Source organism: Linderina pennispora, assembly GCF_002104995.1.
Source record: "Linderina pennispora strain ATCC 12442 chromosome Unknown DL89scaffold_20, whole genome shotgun sequence".
NCBI classification, from domain to species: Eukaryota; Fungi; Kickxellomycota; class Kickxellomycetes; order Kickxellales; family Kickxellaceae; genus Linderina; species Linderina pennispora.
In genome coordinates, this window is record NW_024468268.1 from 121265 (window position 1) to 146147 (window position 24883).

Sequence of the window (24883 nt, forward strand, 5' to 3'; positions counted from 1 at the left end):
TTCCGGCCCAAGCAAATTGCGTGGCATCAATTTCTTTATCCCCGGCAAGAGGCTGGCGACCTGCATTTGCATGTTTATGAGCGCCCCTTTGGCTGCCCCTTTTTTCAACTCTGACTCTGCATTCCTGCATAAATTTGTTTCAAATGGACGATACTCCTTTGGGCCTGAATTTCGATACGGCAGTCGGGGTTTTAGACGTTCTGTTTACATCCCCGCTCTCCATGGCGCTGATAGCCGCCCACGCATATCTGTGGGGTATGCTCAGCTCCTATGTGTTCCTTCTGTATCTGTGGGCGTTTCTGTTGCGCAACCTGTATGTCTGGCTGACGGAGCCAAGCGGGCCACAGCAGAAAGTCCAGTGGGAGAAGCAGGTTGTGGTGGTGACTGGCGGGTCGCACGGCGTCGGCTGTAGCCTGCTGAAAAGACTGTCGCTGACCGGAGCGCGGATCGCCAACCTGGACGTCAGCAGCATGGCAGGGGACCTGCCGAATGTGTTCTTCTACCAGTGCGATCTGAGCGATACGGAGCAGATCACCAAGGCGGTTCAGCGGATCAGCGATGACCTCGGCGTGCCGACGATGCTAGTGAACAACGCCGGGCGTGGTGTGCGCCAAGCTGATCCACGAGATGACCGAGGCCGAGATGCAGCATGTGATGCAGGTGAACGCAATGGCGCCGATGCACTTGACACGGCTGCTATTGCCTGGCATGCTGAGGCAGAAGAACGGCCATGTTGTTTTCGTGGCCAGCGTGCTGGGGTTTGCCGGTCTGCCGCAGGCGGCGACGTATGCGGGCAGCAAGGCGCTGGTGGCCAATTTCCGCGATTCGCTAAGGCTTGAGCTGCGGTACCGTGTGCGCAGCGAGCGGGTCAAGACTAGTGTTGTGTTTCCAGGGAAGATCAGTAGCGGCATGTTCGATGGGGTTGGGTCGCCTGCATGGCTGTCGCCGGAGCTAAGTACGGAGATGGTGGCGGGACGAATCTTTGAGAACCTGGAGAATATGCGTGGTGGGGAGGTGTATTTGCCCAAGATGGCGTATTTGGCGCCAATATACTGGGCCATGCCAGAGATTGTAAGGGATTTGGCACACCAGGTTGCTGGAAGCTTATACTCGATGAATGATCACAAGTCGGTAGTACAGAAAGAGCGACACTAATATAAACACCTGATTGCAAATGCAACGTCAACGATAATACATTTTATAATTCAGGAAACATACGCCTGCTCATAGCCCAATGATAGATAAGCCCTCTATGCCTCATCATACACAGAACAGCAACCCTGTCGCTATACTACCTGTGATTCCCAAACCACCCGATCACGGAATCCGGGAGCCCATGGGCCTAAACCACCAGGCTACAATAGTCCCACCTGCTATTCCAGGTGACAGACACAATACATATGTAGGCTGCCGCCCATTTACTTTAAAACTCCCTTTCCTTGTATGTGGCATGTTCCATAGGTTTTAATATACGCCGTGGAAAGATTCTTACAAAGCAAACGTATTTGAAACCAAAACAAAAATATGCCCATATGCCAATAAGGGAAGGAAGAATCGTGAGATGAATAGCCATATATCTGCTCACTGGACTCATGGTGCCTGTGATATCTTAAATAGTAGAAGTCTACAGGTAGGTGGTGCCCAAATGGTGGCGTATGGGGGTCATTGTTAACCGTGGGTAAGGAAATGTGCTTCCCAGGGATAATCAGTGTTGTCGGGAGCCACAGCACCAATTGTACTATTATTAGGCTGTTCAACACAAGAGGTGCTCTGCTCGCACGACTTGTCACCCAACGGCTTTCACCAGTATCGCTTTTCTGTACTCTTTTCAACATGCAGGATATTCCACTGGGACTTAATTTTGACACCGCCGTAGGGATCTTGGACATCCTGCTATCCTCGCAAATCTCAGCGACGCTACTAGCCATGAATGCACTCATGTGGAATCAGCTCACCAGTGTTTGGTTCCTCACATACCTGTGGGTGTTTCTAGCACGCAAGTTTTGGCACTGGCTACTGGAGCCCATGGGTCCTGCGCAGAAAATCCAGTGGGACAAACAGCTCATCGTGCTTACTGGTGGCTCGCATGGCGTCGGGCTCAGTCTTTTAAACCAACTGTCGCAGACGGGCGCACGCATTGCGGTTATTGATCTCGCCGAGCCGCCAGAAGAGCTGGCCAGTACGTTTTTTTACAAGTGTGACCTGGCCGACACCAACCAGATTACACAAACTGTGGCACGCATTAACAATGACTTGGGGATTCCGACGATGCTGGTCAACAATGCTGGAGCTGTATGCACCAAGCTGATCCACACGATGACCGAGTGCGACATGCAGCACATTATGCAGATCAATGCGCTAGCGCCCATGCACCTGACGCGTCTCCTGCTTCCAGGTATGCTGACAATGCCTCGTGGGCACATTGTGTTTGTATCGAGCACCCTTGGATTCTCTACCGCACCCCAGCTTTCGATATACTGTGCAAGCAAGGCAGCATTGGCCTGCTTCCGCGATTCGCTAAGGCTCGAGCTGCGGTATCGCGTGCGCAGTGAGCGAATAAAAACTACTATTTTGCATCTGGGCAAAACTGACGGCGACATGCTTGATGGTATTCCAACAAAGAAGTGGCTGGCACCGGTTCTTTCAGCTGATCTTGCGGCTGACCGTGTTTTTGATGCCCTGGACAACATGCGCGGTGGTGAGGTGCGTTTGCCAGCGTTAGCATATTTGTCGCCGGTATATTGGCTGATACCGGAGATACTGCGCGATCTGGCACACCAGGTAGCCGGTACTCTCCATGCAAGGAAGCCAGGATCCCCCCAAACAAGGAGGAGATCTTAGCATTCAAACAACGCGCAGGCTGCATGTGATATAGGGGTGCAAGACTGCTGCATGCTTCAACAAACATCCCTTCCGCCTGCCTCTTCAATACCTTGATAAAATAAAAGTATGGGTAGACCAGACGTGGTAGACTTGACACAGGTCGATTCTGAAAGTGATCGCAGCGATACCAACAACGACGACGACGTCTCCATCGTCTACACGATACCTGCTCTCAAGCGCCTAAAGCCAAGTCCGTCACCACCGCCATCAACTATCCAGACATCTGCATACACTGAAGTTCCCACCCAGCCCAACACCGTACTTGTGCTGGCTGAGGGCCGCTCGGTGTGTAGCGAGTTAGCATTCAGCTTTATCGACCTGACAACCAGCAAGTGCTGGGTGACGCAGTACGCTGACACTGCCAGCTTCGCCCACACCATCTACAGCCTGACCTTCCTGCGCCCACACACTATCCTGGTGCCCCGCGCCATGTGGGTCGGCAAGTCAAAGTGTATGCGAACGATTCGCAGATATCTGCCCTGGGCGTCGGTGCAAATGCTCGATCGGAGATTGTTTGACGATGGCGCGGGCATGCGTTTTGTAAGCGAGATGTGTGTGCCAGAGATCTTGCCTGGGTTGAGACGGTGCTTGAGGGATAAGCAGTATACATATGCAGCTGTTAATGCCCTGTTTACATACTTGGGCCAGAATCACGACTGTGTGTATGCAAAGGCGTCAGTCTACTTTGAATACAGGCAGATGGAAGGTAGGCATAGCTTGTAATCTGAGTGCCTCCTTAAGCGTAATATCTGGTATCCTACTCAGATCCTCTAATATGCAGAGCACCTGTAGGCACCATGCAGATAGGTAAGTCGTACATTCCTAACTTTGCATTTCCTTTACATGGCTATTAATGGGGCAGCCATTCCTTTAGATCCTGGAGCGTGGCACGATCTTCAACTTACCGAACCTTCAGGATCGAGAAACAACAAGCAAAACTGCTCGCTACTTGCCTCCCTCAAGCATACACATACCAAAATGGGCGAGCGCCTTCTCCGTGCCAACATTCTGCAGCCGTCAACTGATCTGTCAACCATCACTGGGCGCCAATGCGCAGTTGAGGATCTCCTGGATAATGAGGACATATTTTTCAGCCTGTCGCTCTCCCTTGCAGAATTCCCTGATATCGACAGCGTCATAACCGCACTGGTTCGCTTGCCGGAGGCAAAAACTGTACGCCAAGCAACGCAGGTAATCAACAACGTGCTGCATGTAAAGCATGTTCTGGAGACATCGCTGGCCATTGCTGGCTCGCTGAACGGGGCAGTGCAGAGTGAACTACTTTGTGAAATCGCTACCAGCCTAGGCGATTTGCGTGCTGGTGAGCTTTTGGCAGTAATCCATGCGGTGGTGCGCGCTGACATACAGGTTGAGAAATCGGCACAGGCGATCCGCAGCCAGCGCTGCCACATGGTAAAGGATAGTGTCGATGGGTTTCTCGATGTTTCGCGCTCAATCTTCGATGCAGTGTCGCAGCAGGTTATTGACCTTGTCGAGCAGTATGCCAATGAATTACAGATCTCGATCAAGGCTGTGTATCGGCCAAACATTGGGTACATCATGTCATGCAGGTCTGATTGCTTCAGCGACGGTGTGCCGGAGGAGTTTTTGAATTTTGTGCGCAAAAAGTCTCAGTGCACATTCACGACGCTGGACTTGGTAAAGCTGAACAATCGCCTGGCGTCGGTAGTCAGCGAGATCAACATATTGACGGAAAAGTATGTGAGAAGCCCTGCTAATGGCGTACACGTACACTCTATTAACACCACACATGTTTCTTTTCCTGTAGGGCTATAAAATCTGTTGCAGATACAATAAGCAGCAATATCGTCCTGCTATACAAGATATCTGAGGCTGTTGCACTCCTGGATATGCTGGTGTCTTTTGCGCATCTCTGCACTACTAGCGACTATGTGCAGCCGCAATTTTCAGATGCAATCAGCATCGAAGATGGGCGGCACCCTATAATCGAATCGATGGGCGACCCAGTGACCCCAAACAGGATCAACACCGCTGACAAGACGTTCACCATCATATCTGGGCCGAACATGGGCGGCAAGTCGACGTATCTAAGACAAGTTGCATATATGGCTATCATGGCACAGATCGGATGCTAGTAAGTAATGCATTGGAGCCTCGTTTCATGTATGCGCTGGTATACACGATTAAAAATGCCTGTGGCTTTATCCTAGCGTGCCAGCACGCTCGGCAACATTCAAGGTATTCGACAAGTTGTTTGTGCGTATGAACAACGATGACAGCATTGCCGAGCACGAGTCCTCATTTGTGCGTGAGATGCGCGATGTCTCGTATATCCTTCACACCTACAACCAGCACAGCCTGGTGCTGATTGATGAACTGGGTCGTGGCACTGCCACACAGGAGGGGATGGCCATCTGCCGTGCTATCAGCGAAGAGCTGCTGGAAAGCCACGCCACTGTATTCCTCACTACACACTTCCTCGAATTGCCGCATATCCTCGGCGAGCACAGAAACTGCTCAAGACTGGTACTATCTGATCCGGTAAGTGCACGTATTGCGTCCATATGAACGCGCTGATATAGGTCCAACTCGGTAGCAAGCATATTTCCATATCTCGTACTCTGTAGGACGCTGAAGATGGTCGGCTGCAGAGGTACCGGGCTACCTGCGGCGAGCAGCCAGAGTCTCTGTACGGGATCAAACTTGCCAGTCGCATGGGGTTCCCCCAAGACGTCATCGACATTGCACGCAAGACTGCTGGTGAGATTGGTGCCAAGCATGAGGTCAAGTGTGAGGTTCAGGATACAACGGACTCGCTCCGATCCAGGACTCTTAGCTAAACAGGCTAGGCCACTTCAAGATTCCTGATGTTCATTTGTCTTTAGCAAAAGAAAAAATACTGTCCTGAACCTGCCTTGTTAACGAGCCATCTACTCCTTGTCCGCCTTGCTCTTCTTGTGCCTCGGCTTCTTCTCCTTCTTGGATGCCTTTGACGACGCAGGAGTCATCGTAGCGCCGCTATCGGCGCTCTTCTCCGCCTTCTTGTGCTTCTTTTCCTTCTTGGCCTTCTTCTTGTCGGCCTTTGGCGATGCAGGCGTATCGATACCAGCGCTCACCTTCCGCTTCTTCTGGGCGGGCTCCTCTGACGTGGCCGTCGGCATACTCAGCGGCTCGACCTGCTTTCCATCCATCTTTTTGTAGTCCTCGGCTGAGTAGAATCCAAAGGGCACAAACTGCATCTTCATATTCTCTGGCTGGTCGCGCGCCGGGTGTTCGCGGTTCTTGATCTGCTGAGCAGCATCGAATGACTCTGGGATCTCAATCGTCTCGACCAGTGATACCAGGTGCTTTGGGCGATTCGGCATCAAAGTCAGGCTGCCTGACTCGTCGCTGTCAGGCACCAGAACGTTGATTTCGTGCATGCCTGCAAACTCTGTCGCCGTGTTAGCCTCAGAGGACACGATTTTGTATGTCGTCTTGTCGATCGTTGCCTCGCCCATGACGCCCTTGTGCGCGCTCTTGGGAAGCTTGATTGTCAGCCCTTCGAGATGCTTCGCTTTGATGTTGTCAGGTATCCGCAACAGCCAGAGATCCTTGCCATCAAGCGCTGTGCGCTCGAACTGCTCCGGCCATGTTCCGTTGACGGCGCGGAAGCCCTCGGGTGGTGTGTATGCTCTAGAATGAGACAAGCCTGTTAGTAAACGCTGCTGCAACCTTCGATCTGCCACCCTGCCACTGGTTCACGCCAACACGTACTCTGTAGACGACATAGTCGGGAAGTGGTGAGACAATGAACAAGAAATGAGATTTTAGTGAATTGAAAGCGGTTACCCAGAAGCAAGCGGGCTCTAACAAAAAAAAGCCCAGCTAAAAAAAAAAGCTGTCAGATTACCGATCACGCGATATCTAATTACTCTAGAACAGAGCTTAGATGTATCTCTCAAAAACAATGTGATGGAAATGTTCCTACTGCTGATTGGTACCACCTGGTGTCGACTACATTATAAGTAGCCAGGCAAACCAACACACTCTCACTTAGCGACACACATATTCCGCCTTTCCTAATACCAGTATCTTTTTCAGCCAGTTCTAATGGACGAAGGACAGCAGCAAACATCTGGCAGAGAACTTGCCAGCAAAGAAGAGATCCTGGCCGAGTTTGATCGCTTTTGGACCACGATTGACAACGAAATGACGAGCAAAGACCCTGGACGTAACGGGCAGTCACCGTACATCCTCGTCAACTACCAGCATCATGCTATACCTCGAACCGATATGAATGTGGATCGTGTGATCTGCTATCGCCCGGCACCTACATACGACCTTTCCTCGATTCATATACCTGTAATTTGTCGACCCGACACTGGCTTGTGGGGCATTCCCATGGATGTGAGCTTTGAAATGCTGCTTGTTGAAGCCAGAATATGGAGCCACCAGCAAACACGTCTCTTCGTACCGTTCATGTTCCTCAACGGGTTCAATGTCGAGATGGTCATCATCAATCGCAGCGAATTAATGGTCACCAGCAACATTGGGCGGTTTAATAGTCGTCCCGGACCAGCACCTGCTACCGCATACAGCGAGTACACGAAAGCCATGCAAAGGATGCCTTATTTTATGAATTTGCCAGCCGAGAAATTTGGACATGTCTGCGCCTACTCGCATAAACCGCAGGGATTCAAATTCACTCCACAAGGCGACAAGTTTGCGATGGCAGCAGTAGACGAATGTTGTCAGGGTACGTTCAAGATGGACGGAGTATCGTATTTCATCGGAGGTACTTCACGTCGGCTGGACCACATTATCTATGGAACGTTTAATGGCCACCAAGTGGTACTGAAGATCGCTTGGGTCCCAGCCAACGAGCCTGCTGTGTTTGCAGCAGATGCCATAGCAGCTCCGAGGGTATTCCAGCGTGGAATTATTGTGAAGAACTATGCTGGATTCCGCATGGAGTTCATCATTTTCAAGGACACTTCCACCACCGCTTAGTCAAGGACGTCAGGCTCTTGAGCAGCTCTGGTGTTCCCTGAGTAATCAGCCGTAATCGTCATTCCTCAGCCGATTCGAACCCGATCACCAGCAGCAGTAAAACTTTTTTGATCTGTTTGGGGAGCTACGGGTCGCACCAATGACTACAATTCCAATACAAAAATCCCAGCAGGACAAATAGCTCAGCGCCTTAGGGCGACTGGGCCGTACTCACCTGGGCCTACCGGGTTCGAGTATCGGTGTGTCCGGCTATTCCGACAATGAAAATATTTGCGCTATTACATGTGATCCAACTAGCAAGCGGGGTCTATGGTTCCTACTCATAGGATGAACATGGCGTTCTGAGTCGTTTTTTTGCACCTTTTGTGCTGGAATTTTCGCGCTTTTAACAAAGTGCCTGAAGGTGGATATGGCGAGAGAATTAGCAAAATGAGATCTATGTTGCTGTGATCTGCTGCTGTATGATACTTTATCTTCAAGATTTATTGCCTGGAGTGTGTGAGAGGCTATGCCAGGGTAAAATCCTAAGTGTTTGTGGATGTTCATGTCGAAATAGAGCAGCTGGCATGCATACCAGTACTTTCATTGTAATAGATCAGTGGTGCCCAAGCCAAATATCCAAATGTGACTGCTTGTCAAAAGCAATATGAAAGTTAAGACAGGACAGGGATGCAATGATGAGTATATGGAGAACCGCATATCCATTTTCTTTTCGGTATGTATATTGGCTGGGTATAGCACTCTAAACAGGGATGTAGTTGTGGTGTGTGCTGTTTCAGATATGTAATACGCTGGAAGTGGGAAACGTGACAGACTGATGATGAGCCGAAACAAGTCGCCATCTGGACGAGCCACGGCTCGCATTCAGGGGTGACGATGTCACCCATCACCGAGCCCATGCAGGATTCTCCGCGCTACCGCGAAAGCGAGGCTCTTTCGTGCTGTCAGTGCAAATCCAACATTCTACACCCTCTCCATTTACATTCTACCAGTAAAGATGGACACGACGAATGCCAAGGCGCAGTACCTCTTACAGACACTGGCAATTGGAATTCAGCTCGATGAGCACAGCAGCTCGGGACCAGCAGGCGGGCGGCCACGGAAGCAGAGCCTGTCACAACGACTCGGGTTCCAACAGCCGCAAGCAGAGCAAGCACCACAGAAGCCTAAGCTGTCACCTGCAGAGAAAGGCAAAGGCAGAGGCAAAGAGCCAGACGTTGGTGAGTCCGACGAGCAGCAAGCAGACAAGCAGTCAGGCAGTCCGCCAGCAGAGAATGCTGGTGCAGCAGCAATTGCCGACCTTCTTGGTGACAAGCCTGCGTCGCCAGCACCCTCAGTGAGCTCACAGATGCAGAAGCAGCGTATGGCCAAGATCGAGTGTGCCGAGATGGTGGGCGGCGACCTGTACGTGGGCACCAACGACGGACGCATCGTGCACTATGCGATCGACACGCCGGTCATTGGCTCGGGTGAAGTGCCAGAGAACTTCCGTGTGAATAGCGTTGACCTGAAGATGGGTGGCAAGCGTGTCGAGCATATCATTGCGTTTCCTGGTATGTGTCGGTTGGTAGTTCTGTGCAGCTCGACGGTCTTGTTTTACTCGCTGCCTGAGTTGCGGCCGGTGCCATCGATGGGCAGAGTGAAGGGTGTTTCGTGTATCGCGTTTGATGAGCGCGCGGATCGGTCATCGGCAACGACGGTGATTCTGTGCGTGGCGAGGATGCGCAGCATTCAGATGTACCGTATGGCGTCAGAGCTCAGACTGGAGCAGGAGGTGGGGATAGATAGCAGCGTAGCCAGCATATGCCAGTATGGAAACTATGTGTGCCTGGCGGATACAGAGACATACAAAATTCTGGACTTGGCCAAAATCCGAGCCACATCGGTGGAGAATGGGCAGCTGGTACTCTTGCCTACAACACAGCCGTACAAGGACGAGAAGACAGGGAGGATTGTGCGTCCACCTCGGCCGCGTACGCTGGTGGTTGGTCCCAACGAGTTCATGTTCCTGACATCGTCTGGGGATGAGACGACGTTGGGTGTCATTATTACAGCCATGGGCGAGGCGCTGCGGGGAACCCTGCAGTTTACCACATACCCGAAATCCATCATATACGACGATCCGAATGTGATTGCGATATTCGGCAACGGTGTGGTCGAGGTATATGACACGCGGCGGCAAGAGCAGACACTGACACAGAAGCTGTTTGCGGAGCCCGAGAGTGACATTCCAAACAGCAGCCGGCCACGCAAGGTCTGCACTGTGGCAAGCACGCTGCTGTGCACCAATGTCTCGCGGGCTGAGGTCATCGATGGCTCGGCAGCTGGGGTGCGAGTGACGTCGCCTGATCTTGATGCCAGCAGTTTGTTCCGGGCTGAGCATAAACACTCGGAAAGCGAGATGGACACAAAGCCTTGGACCGCAGCACTGGCGCAGTCGCAGCATATGGACCGCGAGATGCTGGGTGATAACAGCGTGTCGGCAGCACATGGAACCGCGGGAAAGGCGCTGAGTCGGTTCACCAATGCAACAATACTGGTGTGTGCACAGGATTCCGTATATACACTGGCCAACTTGCCGGAACTGGTGCGCGTGGACAGGCTGCTGGACGATCAAAAGGTCGAGGCAGCATTGTTGCTGGCCGACAAGGCGCTAGCGTCTGATACCTCGCTTAACGCAAAGATGGACGAAGTCGCATACTGCTTCCAGAAAGCCGGCGCAGTCTGTTTGAAGAATATGCTTCTGGATGACGCCCTGCAACACTTCCGTCGCGGGAGCCTGGATCCACGCGCTTTATTGCATCTGTTTCCCGAATATGTTGACTATCTAGGGACATTGCTGATTCCATTTGGCCGAATCCCGATGGCCGCTGGCCTACGCGATGTGTTCTATGCGATCGGTGATGTCGACAGGCTAGTCGAAGTCGGTGCGCGGCAGATGGCTGGTGAGAGTGAGGACCAGCTAGAACTGTTGAAGCAGACCCTGAAGGACAATGCTCGAGAGATGCTGGAGCGGTACCTTGAGTACGCGCGCCTTCAGATGTCGCTACCCGAGCAACCATTTGCGCCCGACTCTGTCCCTGTTATTGACACCGTGCTAGCACGGATATATGCCGAGAGCTCGCAGCACGACAAACTGAGCTCCATGATCATGGCATCTGACAATAACATTGTCGAGGACTTTGCTCGCGACTATTTTCTGCAGACACATCGGTACTACTACTGCAGCCTGTTCAAGAAGGCGCGTAAGGACACACAGGGCGTCCTGGATGTATGGCGGAAACTGCTTACTGGTGAATGGGAGGATGAGCAGTTTGGTGGGCTGGCCGAGTATCTGGAGTATATCCAGGTGGTCAACAACCAGCGTGTTCTGCTTGACGAGTACTACTGGCTGGTCAGCTTCGATATTGGCACGTCGCTACAGGTCTTGATGTACCTGACGGACGAGTCGGTTGCGTCCATTGATGCCGACAAGGTCATCAAGGAAATCGAGCCATACGGGGACGAGCCGCTGCGCGCTTTCATTGAGCGGCTGATTGGTGCCAAGCATGCGAGGGCCAAGCACTATATGACGTATCTAGTCAAGGTGTATGTGCGCCAGCTGCGTGATTTCTACCTGGGTGATGGGGAGGAGGCAAGGCACAGCCTGAAGCAGCTGATGGATGACTACCGCTGCGCGCAAGCCGATGATCTGTCGCTGACATTCCGTGCATATCTCGAGTCCGTCTGCAACCAGGATGCTGGCACCAGCTTGCGGTCACAATTGCTAGCCATCCTGTGTGCCCGACCGCTGTCGTACGACCCAGGTGAGGTTCTCGACTGCGTTGAGCAGGAAGCCAAGCCGTTGTTGCTGGCTGAGCGAGCGGTCTTGCTGGTGATCTTGGATCGCACAAACGAGGCCATCGATGTTTTGGTCAAAGAGCTTCAGGACTATGCTGAGGCTGAGATACTGCTCCTGCGTCCGTCGTTGCAGAAATCACTGGCGCAGATGTGCCAGGCGCACAGGGATTTAGGCGAGGATTCCGATGGCGATCAGGACGGATACTGGCTGCTCCACCAGCAGACAGCTACCAGCATCGCTGACGAGCTGCGCACACTAGCACTGGGCACTAGCGTGGATCCTGATAACGTGCGCAAGCTAGTCAGTATGTATATTGCGCTGGGCGAAGCAGACGATGAAACGGCGGCCCGCCTCGTTTCCGGACTGCTGGCAAGGTACGGCCAGTTCGTAGACATGGATGTTCTGGAACAGGTGCCTGATAGCTGGCAGTTTTCGGTTATCGAGAAATTTGTTGTGAGCAAGTTCCAGAAGCTGGCGCATGGTGCACAGACGAGCAAAGTCGAGCGCAGTGTGCGCCAGTCGCTTGAGTTCCAGTCGAGGGTTGAGGCCATGGAGAGCAGCAAGAATCATGGCCCAGTTGTGCTGGATTATACGCAGACATGTGCAAAGTGTGGCAAGCTGCTGGGATCGTCGGCGTTTGCACTCATACCCGAGTCCAACGATATTCTGCACTTGACATGCTTGGGGTAGTCGGTGCCATACGTACATGTCAACGTCTTGTACAAAGTAGTATTCCAGTAGATTACAGAATTCTTGAGCCGAGTGATGCGGGCAGCTCCACTTTAGAACATATCTCTGCCATGGATCCACTGCTAGTGAGGCTCAGGCAGCTACAAGGGCGTGTGTAGATGTAGCATTCACAAAGCAGCACGCTGCCAAATAGAGGCTCAGCCATTGGTGAGCTACACAGTCCAGAGTGTGCTGGCTCTTAGCCTCACTCCAGCACCAGCGTTGAACATGCTACATAGCTACCTATTCACATTTTCCCATGCTGGTCTGCGTGATCCTCCTGGTGGTGCGTCCCAGACCTTCCTGTGCCGACAGAGCAGAGCTCCTAAAATATTTAAATCTCCGCGAAGGCTGGTAGTTCCTTATGTTCCGTCTGCATGGTTTGCTCCTGTCGTGCAGAACAGATAAGACGGAGTCATAGGCCACCACGGCAAATGGACATTTGCTCATTCTTCCCCTTCTCCCTCTCTCCTGACTATTTATGGTCCTGTCCTATATCTTTTGCTCCTTCCCTATACCTTTGCTTGTCTGGCTTTTATACATTTTCTTTATACAGCTTATGCCATGGTTCCTTCAAACTACCTGCACCTTTGCAGCAGCGACATACTGCGCTTAGTCGTTTCCAGGCTTCTGGAGTCTCTCGACAGGCAGTACCACAGTGACCCAATCGAGGGAGTCCGCCAGCTGACACAGTGTTTGGCAGCATCTCACCTTTTGCGTGAGCACATGTTGCCAGTCTTCAGCACAGCCATCTGCATAGATCTGTCTCTAAGAGAAAGGTCACGCACCAACCTGCCCTTGCTGGCAGAGTACCATGGTAGAGGGGTTGCCCCCAGCCGGGTGCTGGTAAAGATTCGATCCAACATTGAGCGCTTGTGCGAGGAACTGGAGGAAGCAGGGCTGGGTAGTTGCCCATGGCCATCAGTAACAATGTGCACGCTCTACGGGTGCGACGCGAACAGCCGACTGGAGTTGGCTGGATTGGCAGTGTCCGATCTGGAATTTCAGCGGTATCTGGGTACAGTTTTGCCAAACCTGACAGATATCTCGAGCATTGGGGTGCAGAGCGTGTTTCCAAATTTGGTCCTGGCACAGCCGCATATGCGCGGCACAGCACACCACGTCTGGGGCTGTCGTATTGCACATCAAGTGGAATTATCGCGACTGGTGTTGCGCCAGCCATTAATGGACAGAGGGCAAGCCAGTCAGTTGACAAAGCTGGTGGCTGCGTCGCTAGTATCTCTTGATTTGCACAACCTGCACCCATCAATTGGGCTGAGCCATCTATTCGCAATGACAGGGGCCAGGGAGCGTGTCGAGTTCCAGAATCTGAAGGACCTGCGGCTGCACTTTCGCTGGATTTCGTCACACCAGGCAATCAACTGCGGCGACGGATTCCGCGCACCGCTGTTTCCGAACCTGCAGACACTGGTCCTCGATCCATCCGAGTACGAGTTCACCGATTTCTTGCTGCTCTTCGCGCCCGCACCCATCTTCAGGCTGGAAATCAGCTACTCGGAACGCAGCATGCAGTTCGACATCATGCCATTTGTCTCGTTGCGCCAACTGAATGTCGCTCTGCGCAGCGGCTACTCGGACCGCTACCCATACAACCCTGCTGAGTTCCTGAACTGGATCCTATCGTCGAATCCGCATCTAACAAGTCTCGAGGTGTCGTTTGCGCATATGCAGGTTGTGTCAGTTCCTGGTCGTATTAGGTGTAAGCGCCTTCGCCGGTTAAAGATTGCTCGAGCGTCGTTCCCAGTGAACCAAATCCTAGAAATACTGTCCGAGCTGACTGAACTGCAAGTGCTGTGCGTATGCGTTCACGACAGCACTACTGGGCCGAAGAAAAGTCAATGCCTGGTTCCTTTAGACACCATGCTACAGTCCCTCGAGGTCACTGCTGTTCGTGCCGCTGCCTGTGCTGGGGTCACTCGGATAGCAAGCCGGATTCCGTCACTGGTCAGACTAGTCATGGATATTTGAAGCTTTTGGCATCTCCTCAATGTGAATTGATTTTGATAGCTCCTACACAACAACGTCCAAAAATAGAAAATGCTTTTCATGACTACTGGGCAGGCATTTCCTCTGGTGTTGAGCTAGTGCCTGAGCCTGTTCCCTATGAAGAGGCCACTGCTGAAGAAGCTGGTGTTGAGGCACTGGCACCACAGTTCATGCTGGTCTTGACCCAGGTAGCGAGCTCCTGCACATATTCTCTGTTGCTCGAGTACCAAGACGCGTCCCAGAGCATGATTCCACCAAAAGTTGACGAGTAGTTCGAGTACAGCTGCATGATATCAGTCTTGAGTGTCGATAGCTTCAGATATCCGTTGCCAGCAGCAGCCGGTCCGGCGGGCAGGCCGATGTACACCTTGGAGTCGGGGGTTGGGTTCTTCTTCGCCAGTGCGTCCCAGCTCTTGTAGCCAAAGTTCCACTGGTTGTCGATGTTGGCCAGGTTGCACGGGTTGTTGTAGAACTGAACGTAGTTGTTGTCGATCCAGGCGTTCCGCAGAGTTGAATCCAGGTTGTAGTCTGGGTAGGCGCACTGCGGAGCTGCCGAGATGACATACTGCTTCGAGGCGCTGGCAAAGTGGGTGCGCAGCTGCGAAATGAATCCAGCATACCCGGTGTGGTCGCCTGACTCGATATCAAGATCAACTCCGTCGAGCACAGCATTGCCCTATGGCCTGTAGTCGTGCGATCCGCCAAGGAACATGTTCCAGATAGTGTCTGCAAACGTCTTGCCATCAGCATCGCTTGCCAGACCGTAAGAGTAGATGCCGCCGCCGTCCAGCGAGAGCACAATCTTTATGCCCTTGGCCTGGCACGTCTTGATGTCGGCACCAATATCCGGGCATGTCACGGTGTTTGTGCCGTTGAATCTAGTCTCGCAGTGGCCGGCGTGGTTGAGGACTGGGAGGCCTGAAGTGTTGTAGTTTGTGACAAAGGAGAGGTTGATAATGTCGAAGGTGTCGCCTTGGCAGTACTTGGCGAGGTCCTGTTCCCAGTGGTCAGGGTCGTTGAGGTGGCTGCCACCCCAGCTGTTCTGGCCCCAGTAGGTAACAACGTTATTAGCGCAGGTCGAGCTGTAGGCGGCGGACGCAGCAGCAGCCAGGACAGCCAGTGCTAGCAGGGTACAGTGACGTGGTTTAAAGAGGATCATGGGTTTATTCGGTGTGAATCTGTGGACAAGAAAGTGGGGCTAGCGCTTCTAGGCAATGTACAGTTAGAAGAGGCATTGGCTTAACTACATTGCCGTATACGGGTTTGCCGGTACCCACAGTATTTGCAATATACGACAACACCATATAAACATGCCATTTGGCATAGGGAAAGTCCAGATCAGTATGCCTCGCCACAAACACGCATACAAACACAGCTTTTTGTGCGTTGGATGGATTGGGTGCTGTTTATAAACAAGGCTATTTGGGCATTGCTCACCCATCTATTAAAGGAAGGCCTCAAAGAGAAGGATTCCGAACGAGAAAGTGCCCTCGCCGAGCACAAACCCGCTGGCCAGAATAATAACCAGCATTCCAATCTTCCTGCGGTACAGCTGCTCCTCCGCCGCACTAAGTGCATGTGAGCGACGATTGCGTGCGACCAAAAGCTCGGTGACCGCTGCAGCCGCAATTGCGCCGATCGCGCGCATAAGCGTGAAGTTCGGGGTGTTGTAAATACCGATGGCAAAGGCTATTCCGCTGGGCCACCACCGCTCAACAGTCAGGGTGCTGACAGTAAAGCGTCCGATCTGCCACGATCTTTTGCCCGACTTTGTAATCAGCAGTAGCAGAATGGGCAGCACAACAAAGATGGCAGAGAACACAGCAATGAACGGCCAGACGTGCGGCGGCAGTGGGCGGCCGTTGACTAGGCGCGCCATGTCTAGCCATACCTGGCCGGTGGGGACCGGGAACTGCGGGCCGGGGATCTCGTAGACACGGTTGTAGAGCTTGTAAGCGCCGGCGGAAACAAACACACTGAACACGCTGCCGATCATCTGGGCAACAAACTGCGCTCGCGGCGATGCATGCAGCAGATGCCCGGTCTTCAGATCCTGCATCAGATCGCCGGCCTGCTGAGCGCCTGCCTCGGCGATTCCACCAGCCACCAGATTGCCAATGATGTTTCCGGGCATGACGCCGGCAAAGATAACCTGCGAGACCTTGCCAATCCCCGAGACCGGGTTCAGGTCGGTCTCGCCCAGTGCGCGCACACCGAGCACAGCCAAGGGCAGCGCCAAAAGGACAGCAATTAGCGTATCGTACATCGGAATGTTGAAGATTGCCTTGACAATGCCCATGCACAGCAGAGTCGACGCCAAAAGGCCGCCCCAGATAACCCACCCGGGCACCAGGTACCGTGGGTCGACGTCCTCATCATCGGCATCATCGCCGGGCTGTGGACTATCTGCAGACATCACGGTCATCGGCTTGAACGTCTGCGCTTGGTCATTCTGCTCTGGGGTCGTCTGCTGGCTGCCTTCGCCTGCCACGCCGTAGCTGTTTCTCGGCGACCGGCTTCCATCCGGCTGCTCATCTCCGCCCACAGTCTCGTCAAGCAACCGCCTGCGCTCGCGCCTGCGGCCCATTGCTTGCTGGAAATGCTGGGCCCAGCGTCTGCATTCCTTCCACGTAATGAGGCTTAGGGAGACCACGCTCTCAGCGATCATGACCGCCAGCGATACCCACAAAATCCACCCGCGGCTGCCGTTCTTCCAGTCACCGACCGGTCCGGGTGCCCACCCTTCGGTCTTGGCAATCGGCGACAAAACGCCCCAGCCGACCAGGGCGCCGACCAGCATCCAGATGCACGTTGGCAGGCCCATAATGATCCCCTGGCCGGCGTAGCTGAGGGAGGGCGTCAGCGTCCACAGCCATTTGTTCTTTAGCGTTTTGCCAAATACGGGCAGGGCGGCCAGGATCGGATAGAAATGAGCAATCAGCGTATAGGCGCCAGACAGCAGGAACGAGGCCAGCAGAACCAGCAGCTTGATCACCCATTTGACATCAACCACCACCTTGTTTAGCGTTGCTGGCTCCTCGGGCTCATCATTGGCGGTCTCGGGTGAAGCCGGCGGTCTGATTGTTGCTGCGGCGGTTGCGCAGCTGGCTCTCCGTCTCAATGAATCCGTGGCCATGGCCTTCCGGCAGCGCCCGCCGCCCATCCTCTTCCTCAAAAGTCGGATCCGGGCGATTGTGCAGAACACTGATCATTTGTGCTGTTGCAGTGCCCGATGGGAACCGGAGCTTCTCGCGAATAATCGTTTGTTTGCGTAGCGGCACTGCAAAGAACACGCCAAAGAAGGTCAGCGCCAGCCCCCACGCGCACAGTTGGCCGTAGCCGAGCTCGGTTTGCGCGCCATGCGTCTCGTCTGGATCCAGCTGCTTGATCGCCGGCAAAATCCCCACGAATCCAGCCGCCAGCGGCATCGTGGCTGTAGCAACAGCTGTGGTTTGCAGAACCACGTTCTCGGCAGGCCCGAATTTGACGTCCAGGACCTTGTCCAGCGCCTTGAAGACTGCAAAGCCGACCAGCGACGACTGCAGGCTCATCATCGAGATCCAGCCCGTCTGCAGCCCGAAATACATGTTGGAGAAGCACAGGATTGTGCCAAACACAAGCCCGACTGCCACGGCTCGCCACGTAAAGTGTACTTGCGACTCGTCGACCGTGCGATAGCGGTGTCTGTCTGCATTCTGCTGCGCACCTTCGGGATCTACATTGCCAACAATGTTAGCCTGCAGTCGCCTGACCTTTGCCCAGGTGTCACCGGGTGCTTGGAGCTCGATGGATTCGGAGACCTCTGCTTTCATGGTGGAGGGAGAGAATCAAGCAAACGGAATGGTGGGAGCCCGCTTAAGTGGATGTAAGAATGTTGTGTGGTCAGAGAAGGGCGAAGGAGATGCCGGTGGAGACCAGTATTAATATGCGTGGAAAGAGAAAATAACAGGACTGGACGGGGATGGCATCCCGGAAGGCCAAGGCAGTAATGGCCATTATATATACTCCCAACCGTCCCCGCCATCCCTCCCACCAGACAATTAGCTGTTCCTCTACGCCATGCATTGGCCATTCGCGGATGGTGGGGGTGGGAGAGGGACAGCTGCAGTGCAACCTAGGGGGGACACAAGCCTACGCCTTGGCCCATCCCTTCATCACACAACGAATACAGCTTGCAATGGCGATCGACAACCGGCGACTCCCTTCATATGAGGCGAGAGTGGTGGGCATCTTTGCAATCGACATACTCCATCTTTCCAAAGATAGAAACGGCTCCCTGCTGTCGCCATGCATGTGTCCGATGAGCCAATATCTGTGCAACATGGCGTGCCGGCTTGCGACCAACATGCATGGGCTGCCCCGAGATGGCGACAGGGTGAATCCAGCTGGCAATGGCCAAGGGAGCCATCACGTAATCTCGCCCGGGTTGCCATGGAATACAAACCTTGGTGTGTTTCGGCTGCTGAGCCAGTAATGGGGATATATCCGTCGCTCCGTGCCATAGCAGTTCAGTATTTGGATCTCCTTTGTGCCAATGGCTGTTTTGAACCGGCCTCTTTGTCCCTGGAATAGGCTGGTCCCAGATGGGTTTCCTAGTTTTATTTGGCCTGGTTCCTGGTGGCCCTGGATTCGATTAATTGCAGGTAGTAGCGAGCAGCTCTCTCTACGGGGCGAATCGCAACAATAATAACAAACAACGACAAGCAGAGACTTGTTTATCGGCGTATAGTACAGGTATAGAAGAGCCGCGTTTATCCAAGAGTGAGCGAAAATGAGGAGGAATAGAGAAGCAAGAGAAAGCCGCACTGCCAGAGGGGATTAGAGAAAAGTTGAGCAAATAAAAGACCAAGTGACGATCGCCATTAACGGATTTTGTGCTCTTTGGCACGACCGGTTAATGTCAAGTCCGAGCAGCCAGCCAGCCAATGTTCACACGGACGGGGTTCAGCCCTGCTCCTTGCTTACAAATGTGAATTTACTGGCGATGGCGCCTTCTCATGAGCCTGCGCTGCGCACTGACGTGGATCGGTGGGAGTCCCAGATCTAGTGGGCCAAAGTGGGATTCGTTCAGAACCTCCACAGCCTCAGTATTCCGCTGCTGCTGCTGCTGCTGCTGCTGCTGCTGCTGCTGCTGCTGCTGCTGGGGACAGTGATCCGGAGCCTTGCCCTTGCCCTTTCTATCCTGCCCGACTGGCAGTGCTGGCTGGGATGTAGCTTCGCCTTCTAACACAGTCCCTGCAGCGTCATTGCTGGCAATTGGCACTGGTGGCACTGGTGGCCCTTGCTCGCTGTCATCGCGCGAGCTCGGGGCAATGCTGACTGAGAGGCTGGTCGTATCTTCGCCAGGGCTTAGCAGACATTCAAAGTCGAGATTGGTGTTACTCGTGCCTCCCAGGCCAAGAAGCTCTTCGCTGCCAATATCGCTCTCCTCGGCCAGAAACTGTGCTGCTGGCTGCGATGACTCATCGGACTCGGGCTCCAGGACTCTCAGCCGCTTGCGCTTGCCATTGCTACTGCCATCGCCAACGGCAGGGTTTCTTCTGCACCGCCCTTGCCTTTGGAGCTGCGCCGTCTGAAGTCGCCAATGCCTGTGAACCGTGAAAGGGTTGCAGATTGCGTCGCGTATTGCGGCTCTTTGACAGGCTGGTTTTCCCTAGCAGATCAGACAGCTTGGCACCGCCGCTCGCCTTCCGCGACGAGGCCGCTGATGATGACAAGGCGCTGCCCTGACTGCTGCTTCCGCGCCTCAACGACCCGGGCTCCTCCTGTGACGATGCCAAGGACACGCGGCCCAGGCCGGGTGATTGCTGTTGCTGTGCACGGGATTTCGCTGGTGGTGCATTTCGGCTGCGACTAAGGCCGAGCCGTCGGCTTACCGAGCTGCTGATCGGCGAGACCGATGCTGCCGGTGCTCCTGGCAGAGGCTTCTCGAACTGGCTGCCAGAACCATCCGGTCTCGTTGCACCCAGCCTGGGTATTTGCGGGTGCCGGGGACGCTGGCTTGCGCTTCAGTCCCAGGCTGCGCATCTTCGGCACCGGCTTTACTGCTCCCTCGGGCGTTTGCGGCGCGTGCAGCGGCCCGGTCTCGTCTTCATCTCGATCATCCTTCGACTGGCTTTGCGTATCTGGCCTGTCCACTCTCTTGCCTTTGCGCTGATACGCCTCGGTGTCGCTTTTCAGCTCTTCTGCTATGTCTGGCATAAGCGGGTCATCAGGATTCGGCGCTCTCATCAGCACAGTCAGTGCCAGCAGAACACTGACCAGCGTCCACTGGGGCTTCCAGGTGCCCTTTCGTGCCCGTCTTCAATATATCCAAGCAGATGTTGCCGTGGTCGTCGATGTTCGGGTGATATATGCGCGTTCTGAACTTCACAGAGGGGGGCTCTATCGGATACTGGTCTGTCAGGGTGATGTCCACGAGAAAGCGGCCGTTCTCGTACGGCGTCTCACCGGGCCCGTCGATGCGTGCCTCATACTGGTTCAGGGAGTCGTGCTTGGGCGTGCATATGGATGCCTTCAAGGTCGCTGCTCTGCAGTATTTTGTACTCTTTTGCAAACCGGGTGTTGAACGAGGCCATGAGGGGGGAAAGGTTTGATGAATTCAACAAAGACGAGAGGCGAGAGGCGAGAGGCGAGAGGAGTAAAGGTGCGAAAAGCGAAAAAAAAAAGGTGTTGGTGCGCAGTCAGTGCGGCTCGAGTCGAAACTCCTCATACAGACCTGCCATGGCAAAGGAAAGGCGCGCCTTTTAATGAAGCTGTCTGGTCAGGCGATGGGCGTGTGGAGCCTTTCCAACTTTCACCTGCTGTTTCATTTTGTACCTTTTATTTTCCCTTCTCTAATTCGTATCCGTAGATATTCGACATTTATCCGAGCCTCATTTTCTAGACACGCCATGGCCGACAACAGCAACAGCCAGCAGCAAACGACAAAGCCAAAGCAGCACACGTTCAAGGTGGTCTTGCTAGGTTCGTACCACTGGTCCGCACATGCCGCGCCCTGCACCTCCTCGGCTGAGCCCGCAGAACTAACACCACACGTAAGCTTGTAGGCGAGTCTGCGGTTGGAAAGTCCAGGTACGTGTCTCTCAATTTCCGACCCTGCGTCGTTGAACACCAGCAGCAGCAGCAGCAGCTATATCCTTTTTGGGCTTGGCCTGCCAAGGCTGAAATCACTAACTTTCTCTGTGTAGTCTTGTCACACGTTTCGTGCGCGACCAGTTCGACCCGTACAAGGAGAGCACAATTGGCGCAGCGTTCCTGATGAAAGTAGTGCCTATCGACAACGAGAACTCGGCCAACCTACACATCTGGGACACAGCAGGCCAGGAGCGGTACAAGAGCCTTGCGCCTATGTACTACCGCAACGCCGCCGCTGCCATAGTGGTCTACGACATCACCCAGGCGGCGTCGTTTGAGCGCGCCAAGTCGTGGGTCAAGGAGCTGCAGAGGCAGGCAGAGCCGGGCATTGTTATTGCGCTGGCTGGCAACAAGACCGATCTGTCGGACCGCAGAACCGTGTCGGCTTGAGGAGGGCAGCGAGTACGCCCAGAGCTTCGGCCTGCTGTTCTTTGAGACGTCGGCAAAGACTGGCGACCAGATTTCAGGGCTGTTCACAGAGCTGGCAAAGAAGATCCCCATTGCGGCGGAGCCAGCCCAGCTGCAGGGGCAGAGCGGTGTTAATCTGGCGCAGGGCGGGAATGCCGCTGGCGGTGCTGGCGACTGCGCTTGCTGAGATCACTCTTGTCGGGCATACAGGGGTTCTGCACCAGCTACCCGCACCCGTTCTCTTCGTTCTGGCAGCATTTGTCGTCTAGCCTTCTTGTTGGTTTCCTGTTTATTTCCAAACAAAGTATTACTATAGCCGCCTACAGGGATACCTTTTACAATAGCTCCTGCTGGTCGGCAGGGGTTCCGTGAACGGTACCAGCGCACACAGAACTGCTAAGACGGTCTTGGTGGAGTGCCTGGGTCCAGTCATCAAGCGGAGCTATTGGCTGACTCTTGGCGACAATGCCGCAGCTGCCAACAGTCTCGGTTGGAGCCCGGCTGACGACACTCAGCGCCTGGCGCAAGTTGTCGTAATCCCGAGTCCAAATGCACCACTGGCGCTGCTTAGCCCCGTTTCCGGGACTGCCGAACCCCTTGCGATTTTCTCCAAAACATTTCTCCGAAAAACCGCCTGGTACAGGACACCAGAGTCTTATCCGCGTGGGCCTGGCACCCATCCCGTTCTTCTCTTTCTCCTCTGCATTCCTTTGGCCTAATTTTATCAGCCCTCACTTTTCTAGCCATGTTCAGAGTGCACAAACTACTCCGACGCACGCCACCGCTTGTCTCGGCTGCAGTCCGTCACACCGGGCCTCCGGCGCCCATGACCCGGCAGGCGCCGCTCCTTCACACTTCTGCCTGGTGCCAACCGCCTCTCGCCGTTTAAGCGCACGCTCTTGTATTGGACACTGGGCACGACCTCGGCAGCCACGCTTGGGTACTGGCTAATGAAGGACGAGCTCGAAGCGCTCGACAATGAGAAGCCGCCGCCCGAGCTGCAGCTGGCCGCCAACAAGCAACACAAGGGCTACGCAGTTGTCGACCTGCCTGCCACGGGCAAGGAGCGCCTGGTGGTTCTGGGCTCTGGCTGGGGAGCAGTTTCGCTGCTAAAAACACTACAGGCTGACCTGTATGACGTCATATCTATCTCACCGCACAACTACTTTGTGTTCACTCCACTGCTACCCTCTGTGACTGTTGGTACCGTCGAGTTCCGGTCAGTTATGGAGCCCATCCGCAGAATCCTGAAGCGCACGCGTGGCCGATACATCGAGGCAGGCGCTGTGGACGTTGATTTTGAGGCAAAGATGGTGCTGGTCGAGAAGCAGGGGCAGTTTATGTGGGTGCCGTATGACCGTCTGGTTGTAGGGGTGGGCGCCCAGAGCGTCACCCACGGTATCGACGGCTTGCAACACTGCCACCAGCTCAAGAGCGTCTCCGACGCGAGGAGCATTCGGCAGCACATCATGGCCAACTTTGAGAAAGCAGTCCTGCCCACCACATCGCTGGAGGAGAAGAGGCGGCTGCTGACATTTGTCGTATGTGGCGGCGGCCCCACTGGCTGCGAGTTTGCCGCCGAGCTCTACGACTTGCTGGTCGAAGACCTTGTCCACTACTTCCCCGAAACCATCCAGGGCTTGGTTAACGTTGTGATTGTGCAGTCGCGCGACCACATCCTCAACATGATGGACCAGAAGGTCTCCGAGTTCGCCGAGGACACGTTCAGCCGACGCAACATGAAAGTTATTACCAATTCCAGGGTAGCCCGTATCACAGAGTCGTCAATTTTCTACACCAGCAAGGACCTCGAGGGCAATGTAACTGAGCACGAGGTCCCTCAGGGATTCGTGCTGTGGTCTACGGGTCTGAGCCTCACGCCGTTCACGCGTCTCATCTGCGACCGCCTGGCTGACTCGCAGAAGAACCGGCACGCAATCACTGTCGACGACCATCTGCGCGTGAAGGGTATCTCTGACGGCTCAGTGTATGCGCTCGGCGACTGTGCCACGGTTGAGATGCCGCACCTTCTGGAGCATATCCAGGAGCTGTTTGATTCGGTTGAGCATACCAACACCGGCGAGATCACAAGGGACGAGTTTGAAGTGTTTATTCACAGTACCGCGCGCAAGTATCCTTTGGCGGCTGGCCATCTGAAGGAGCTGGGGGTGCATTTTGACGACTTTGACGCCGACGGCAACGGTGTAATCTGTCTCAGCGAGTTCAAAAACATGCTAGTCCATGTCGACCGCAGCCTCACCGCTTTGCCGGCGCTAGCCCAGGTCGCCGACCAGGAAGGTGCATATCTGGGTCGCTCTCTGAGTATCCTGGCAAAGACGTTCGCCGAAACGTCCGACAACGCCCATTCCAGCGTGCATGACAAAGTGGCACTTTGAAAACCAGGCTATCCAGCCATTCAACTACCACCATCACGGCACGCTGGCGTATCTGGGCAGGGCCGCTGCTGCTGACTTTGGGGGTGGATATACGTACCGGGGTAGCAATCTTGCTGCAAAGTACCTTTGGAGGAGCACATACTGGAGCATGCAGGTTAGTCTCAGAACCAGACTCATGCTGGCCATGGACTGGACACGGGAACTGCTCTTCGGCCGCGACATTTCGCGCTTTTAGCAAGCCGCTGTCACAGCGGATCCAACATTTTCAAGTTAGCCATATTCTGTCATTCGGACTTCGTTTTACTTGTCAAGCTTGTTTTCCTAACCAGCAGCTGGCTGAAAGATAGCCCATATGCAATGTCGTATGTCACCAACCACTGTATGGCTATTGCCAGGTTCATAGGCGTCAACAATATCCACACACCAAGCCAGCTACAACATGTATCACACAAGCCTTGTCTGTCCGGTTGTTGCTTGTCCACTAACAGCATTCAGCGTATATAACCCA

The 24883-nt window shown here is 54.1% G+C and overlaps 14 protein-coding genes across 14 annotated transcripts; 8 read left to right on the plus strand and 6 right to left on the minus strand.

The window, feature by feature from the left end:
* Window positions 1–163: 163 nt before the first annotated feature.
* Window positions 164–1209, plus strand: DL89DRAFT_270572 (NAD(P)-binding protein). Its single transcript, XM_040888769.1, has 2 exons — window positions 164–605; window positions 628–1209. The coding sequence occupies exons 1-2, from the start codon at window positions 222–224 to the stop codon at window positions 1153–1155; spliced, it is 912 nt and encodes a 303-aa protein (XP_040739937.1). The 5' UTR covers window positions 164–221; the 3' UTR covers window positions 1156–1209.
* Window positions 1210–1803: 594 nt separating this feature from the next.
* Window positions 1804–2948, plus strand: DL89DRAFT_270573 (NAD(P)-binding protein). Its single transcript, XM_040888770.1, has one exon. The coding sequence runs from the start codon at window positions 1834–1836 to the stop codon at window positions 2839–2841; it is 1008 nt and encodes a 335-aa protein (XP_040739938.1). The 5' UTR covers window positions 1804–1833; the 3' UTR covers window positions 2842–2948.
* A 1-nt stretch (window position 2949) lies between these two features.
* Window positions 2950–5673, plus strand: DL89DRAFT_309902 (uncharacterized protein; the record flags this gene model as incomplete). Its single annotated transcript, XM_040890955.1, has 4 exons — window positions 2950–3589; window positions 3746–4601; window positions 4673–4999; window positions 5076–5673. The coding sequence occupies 4 exons, from the start codon at window positions 2950–2952 to the stop codon at window positions 5431–5433; spliced, it is 2181 nt and encodes a 726-aa protein (XP_040739939.1). The 3' UTR covers window positions 5434–5673.
* Window positions 5674–5715: 42 nt separating this feature from the next.
* On the minus strand, window positions 5716–6614 carry DL89DRAFT_270574 (uncharacterized protein). Its single transcript, XM_040888771.1, has one exon. It carries the CDS (start codon window positions 6363–6365, stop codon window positions 5796–5798), a length of 570 nt encoding a protein of 189 aa, XP_040739940.1. The 5' UTR covers window positions 6366–6614; the 3' UTR covers window positions 5716–5795.
* A 343-nt stretch (window positions 6615–6957) lies between these two features.
* Window positions 6958–7857, plus strand: DL89DRAFT_260710 (uncharacterized protein; the record flags this gene model as incomplete). The annotated part of the gene is made up of 1 exon (XM_040885814.1): window positions 6958–7857. One exon carries the CDS (start codon window positions 6958–6960, stop codon window positions 7855–7857), a length of 900 nt encoding a protein of 299 aa, XP_040739941.1.
* Window positions 7858–8398: 541 nt separating this feature from the next.
* DL89DRAFT_92978 (uncharacterized protein) lies at window positions 8399–8772 on the minus strand. Its single transcript, XM_040892270.1, has one exon. It carries the CDS (start codon window positions 8719–8721, stop codon window positions 8440–8442), a length of 282 nt encoding a protein of 93 aa, XP_040739942.1. The 5' UTR covers window positions 8722–8772; the 3' UTR covers window positions 8399–8439.
* A 16-nt stretch (window positions 8773–8788) lies between these two features.
* On the plus strand, window positions 8789–12690 carry DL89DRAFT_92980 (uncharacterized protein). Its single transcript, XM_040892271.1, has one exon. It carries the CDS (start codon window positions 8855–8857, stop codon window positions 12386–12388), a length of 3534 nt encoding a protein of 1177 aa, XP_040739943.1. The 5' UTR covers window positions 8789–8854; the 3' UTR covers window positions 12389–12690.
* Window positions 12691–12991: 301 nt separating this feature from the next.
* Window positions 12992–14416, plus strand: DL89DRAFT_260712 (uncharacterized protein; the record flags this gene model as incomplete). The annotated part of the gene is made up of 1 exon (XM_040885815.1): window positions 12992–14416. One exon carries the CDS (start codon window positions 12992–12994, stop codon window positions 14414–14416), a length of 1425 nt encoding a protein of 474 aa, XP_040739944.1.
* Window positions 14417–14549: 133 nt separating this feature from the next.
* Window positions 14550–15593, minus strand: DL89DRAFT_309909 (glycoside hydrolase; the record flags this gene model as incomplete). Its single annotated transcript, XM_040890956.1, has 2 exons — window positions 14550–15088; window positions 15197–15593. The coding sequence occupies 2 exons, from the start codon at window positions 15591–15593 to the stop codon at window positions 14550–14552; spliced, it is 936 nt and encodes a 311-aa protein (XP_040739945.1).
* A 285-nt stretch (window positions 15594–15878) lies between these two features.
* Window positions 15879–18246, minus strand: DL89DRAFT_276021 (OPT superfamily oligopeptide transporter; the record flags this gene model as incomplete). Its single annotated transcript, XM_040889382.1, has 6 exons — window positions 15879–15992; window positions 16050–16145; window positions 16167–16836; window positions 17065–17573; window positions 17638–18093; window positions 18154–18246. The coding sequence occupies 6 exons, from the start codon at window positions 18244–18246 to the stop codon at window positions 15879–15881; spliced, it is 1938 nt and encodes a 645-aa protein (XP_040739946.1).
* A 351-nt stretch (window positions 18247–18597) lies between these two features.
* On the minus strand, window positions 18598–18987 carry DL89DRAFT_270577 (uncharacterized protein). Its single transcript, XM_040888772.1, has one exon. It carries the CDS (start codon window positions 18840–18842, stop codon window positions 18639–18641), a length of 204 nt encoding a protein of 67 aa, XP_040739947.1. The 5' UTR covers window positions 18843–18987; the 3' UTR covers window positions 18598–18638.
* A 950-nt stretch (window positions 18988–19937) lies between these two features.
* On the minus strand, window positions 19938–20936 carry DL89DRAFT_309928 (uncharacterized protein). Its single transcript, XM_040890957.1, has one exon. It carries the CDS (start codon window positions 20663–20665, stop codon window positions 20288–20290), a length of 378 nt encoding a protein of 125 aa, XP_040739948.1. The 5' UTR covers window positions 20666–20936; the 3' UTR covers window positions 19938–20287.
* A 221-nt stretch (window positions 20937–21157) lies between these two features.
* DL89DRAFT_276022 (ras-domain-containing protein) lies at window positions 21158–22166 on the plus strand (the record flags this gene model as incomplete). The annotated part of the gene is given in 5 exon segments (XM_040889383.1): window positions 21158–21160; window positions 21367–21400; window positions 21484–21508; window positions 21625–21951; window positions 21971–22166. 5 exon segments carry the CDS (start codon window positions 21158–21160, stop codon window positions 22164–22166), a joined length of 585 nt encoding a protein of 194 aa, XP_040739949.1.
* A 763-nt stretch (window positions 22167–22929) lies between these two features.
* DL89DRAFT_227126 (uncharacterized protein) lies at window positions 22930–24610 on the plus strand (the record flags this gene model as incomplete). The annotated part of the gene is given in 2 exon segments (XM_040884842.1): window positions 22930–24363; window positions 24383–24610. The coding sequence occupies 2 exon segments, from the start codon at window positions 22930–22932 to the stop codon at window positions 24608–24610; spliced, it is 1662 nt and encodes a 553-aa protein (XP_040739950.1).
* Window positions 24611–24883: the final 273 nt, after the last annotated feature.

Bases quoted from the DNA above. Each gene is read 5' to 3' on its own strand.
- DL89DRAFT_270572 (XM_040888769.1), top strand. From the start codon at position 222: ATGGCGCTGATAGCCGCCCACGCATATCTGTGGGGTATGCTCAGCTCC.
- DL89DRAFT_270573 (XM_040888770.1), top strand. From the start codon at position 1,834: ATGCAGGATATTCCACTGGGACTTAATTTTGACACCGCCGTAGGGATC.
- DL89DRAFT_270574 (XM_040888771.1), bottom strand. From the start codon at position 6,365: ATGGGCGAGGCAACGATCGACAAGACGACATACAAAATCGTGTCCTCT.
- DL89DRAFT_92978 (XM_040892270.1), bottom strand. From the start codon at position 8,721: ATGCGAGCCGTGGCTCGTCCAGATGGCGACTTGTTTCGGCTCATCATC.
- DL89DRAFT_92980 (XM_040892271.1), top strand. From the start codon at position 8,855: ATGGACACGACGAATGCCAAGGCGCAGTACCTCTTACAGACACTGGCA.
- DL89DRAFT_270577 (XM_040888772.1), bottom strand. From the start codon at position 18,842: ATGGCTCCCTTGGCCATTGCCAGCTGGATTCACCCTGTCGCCATCTCG.
- DL89DRAFT_309928 (XM_040890957.1), bottom strand. From the start codon at position 20,665: ATGAGAGCGCCGAATCCTGATGACCCGCTTATGCCAGACATAGCAGAA.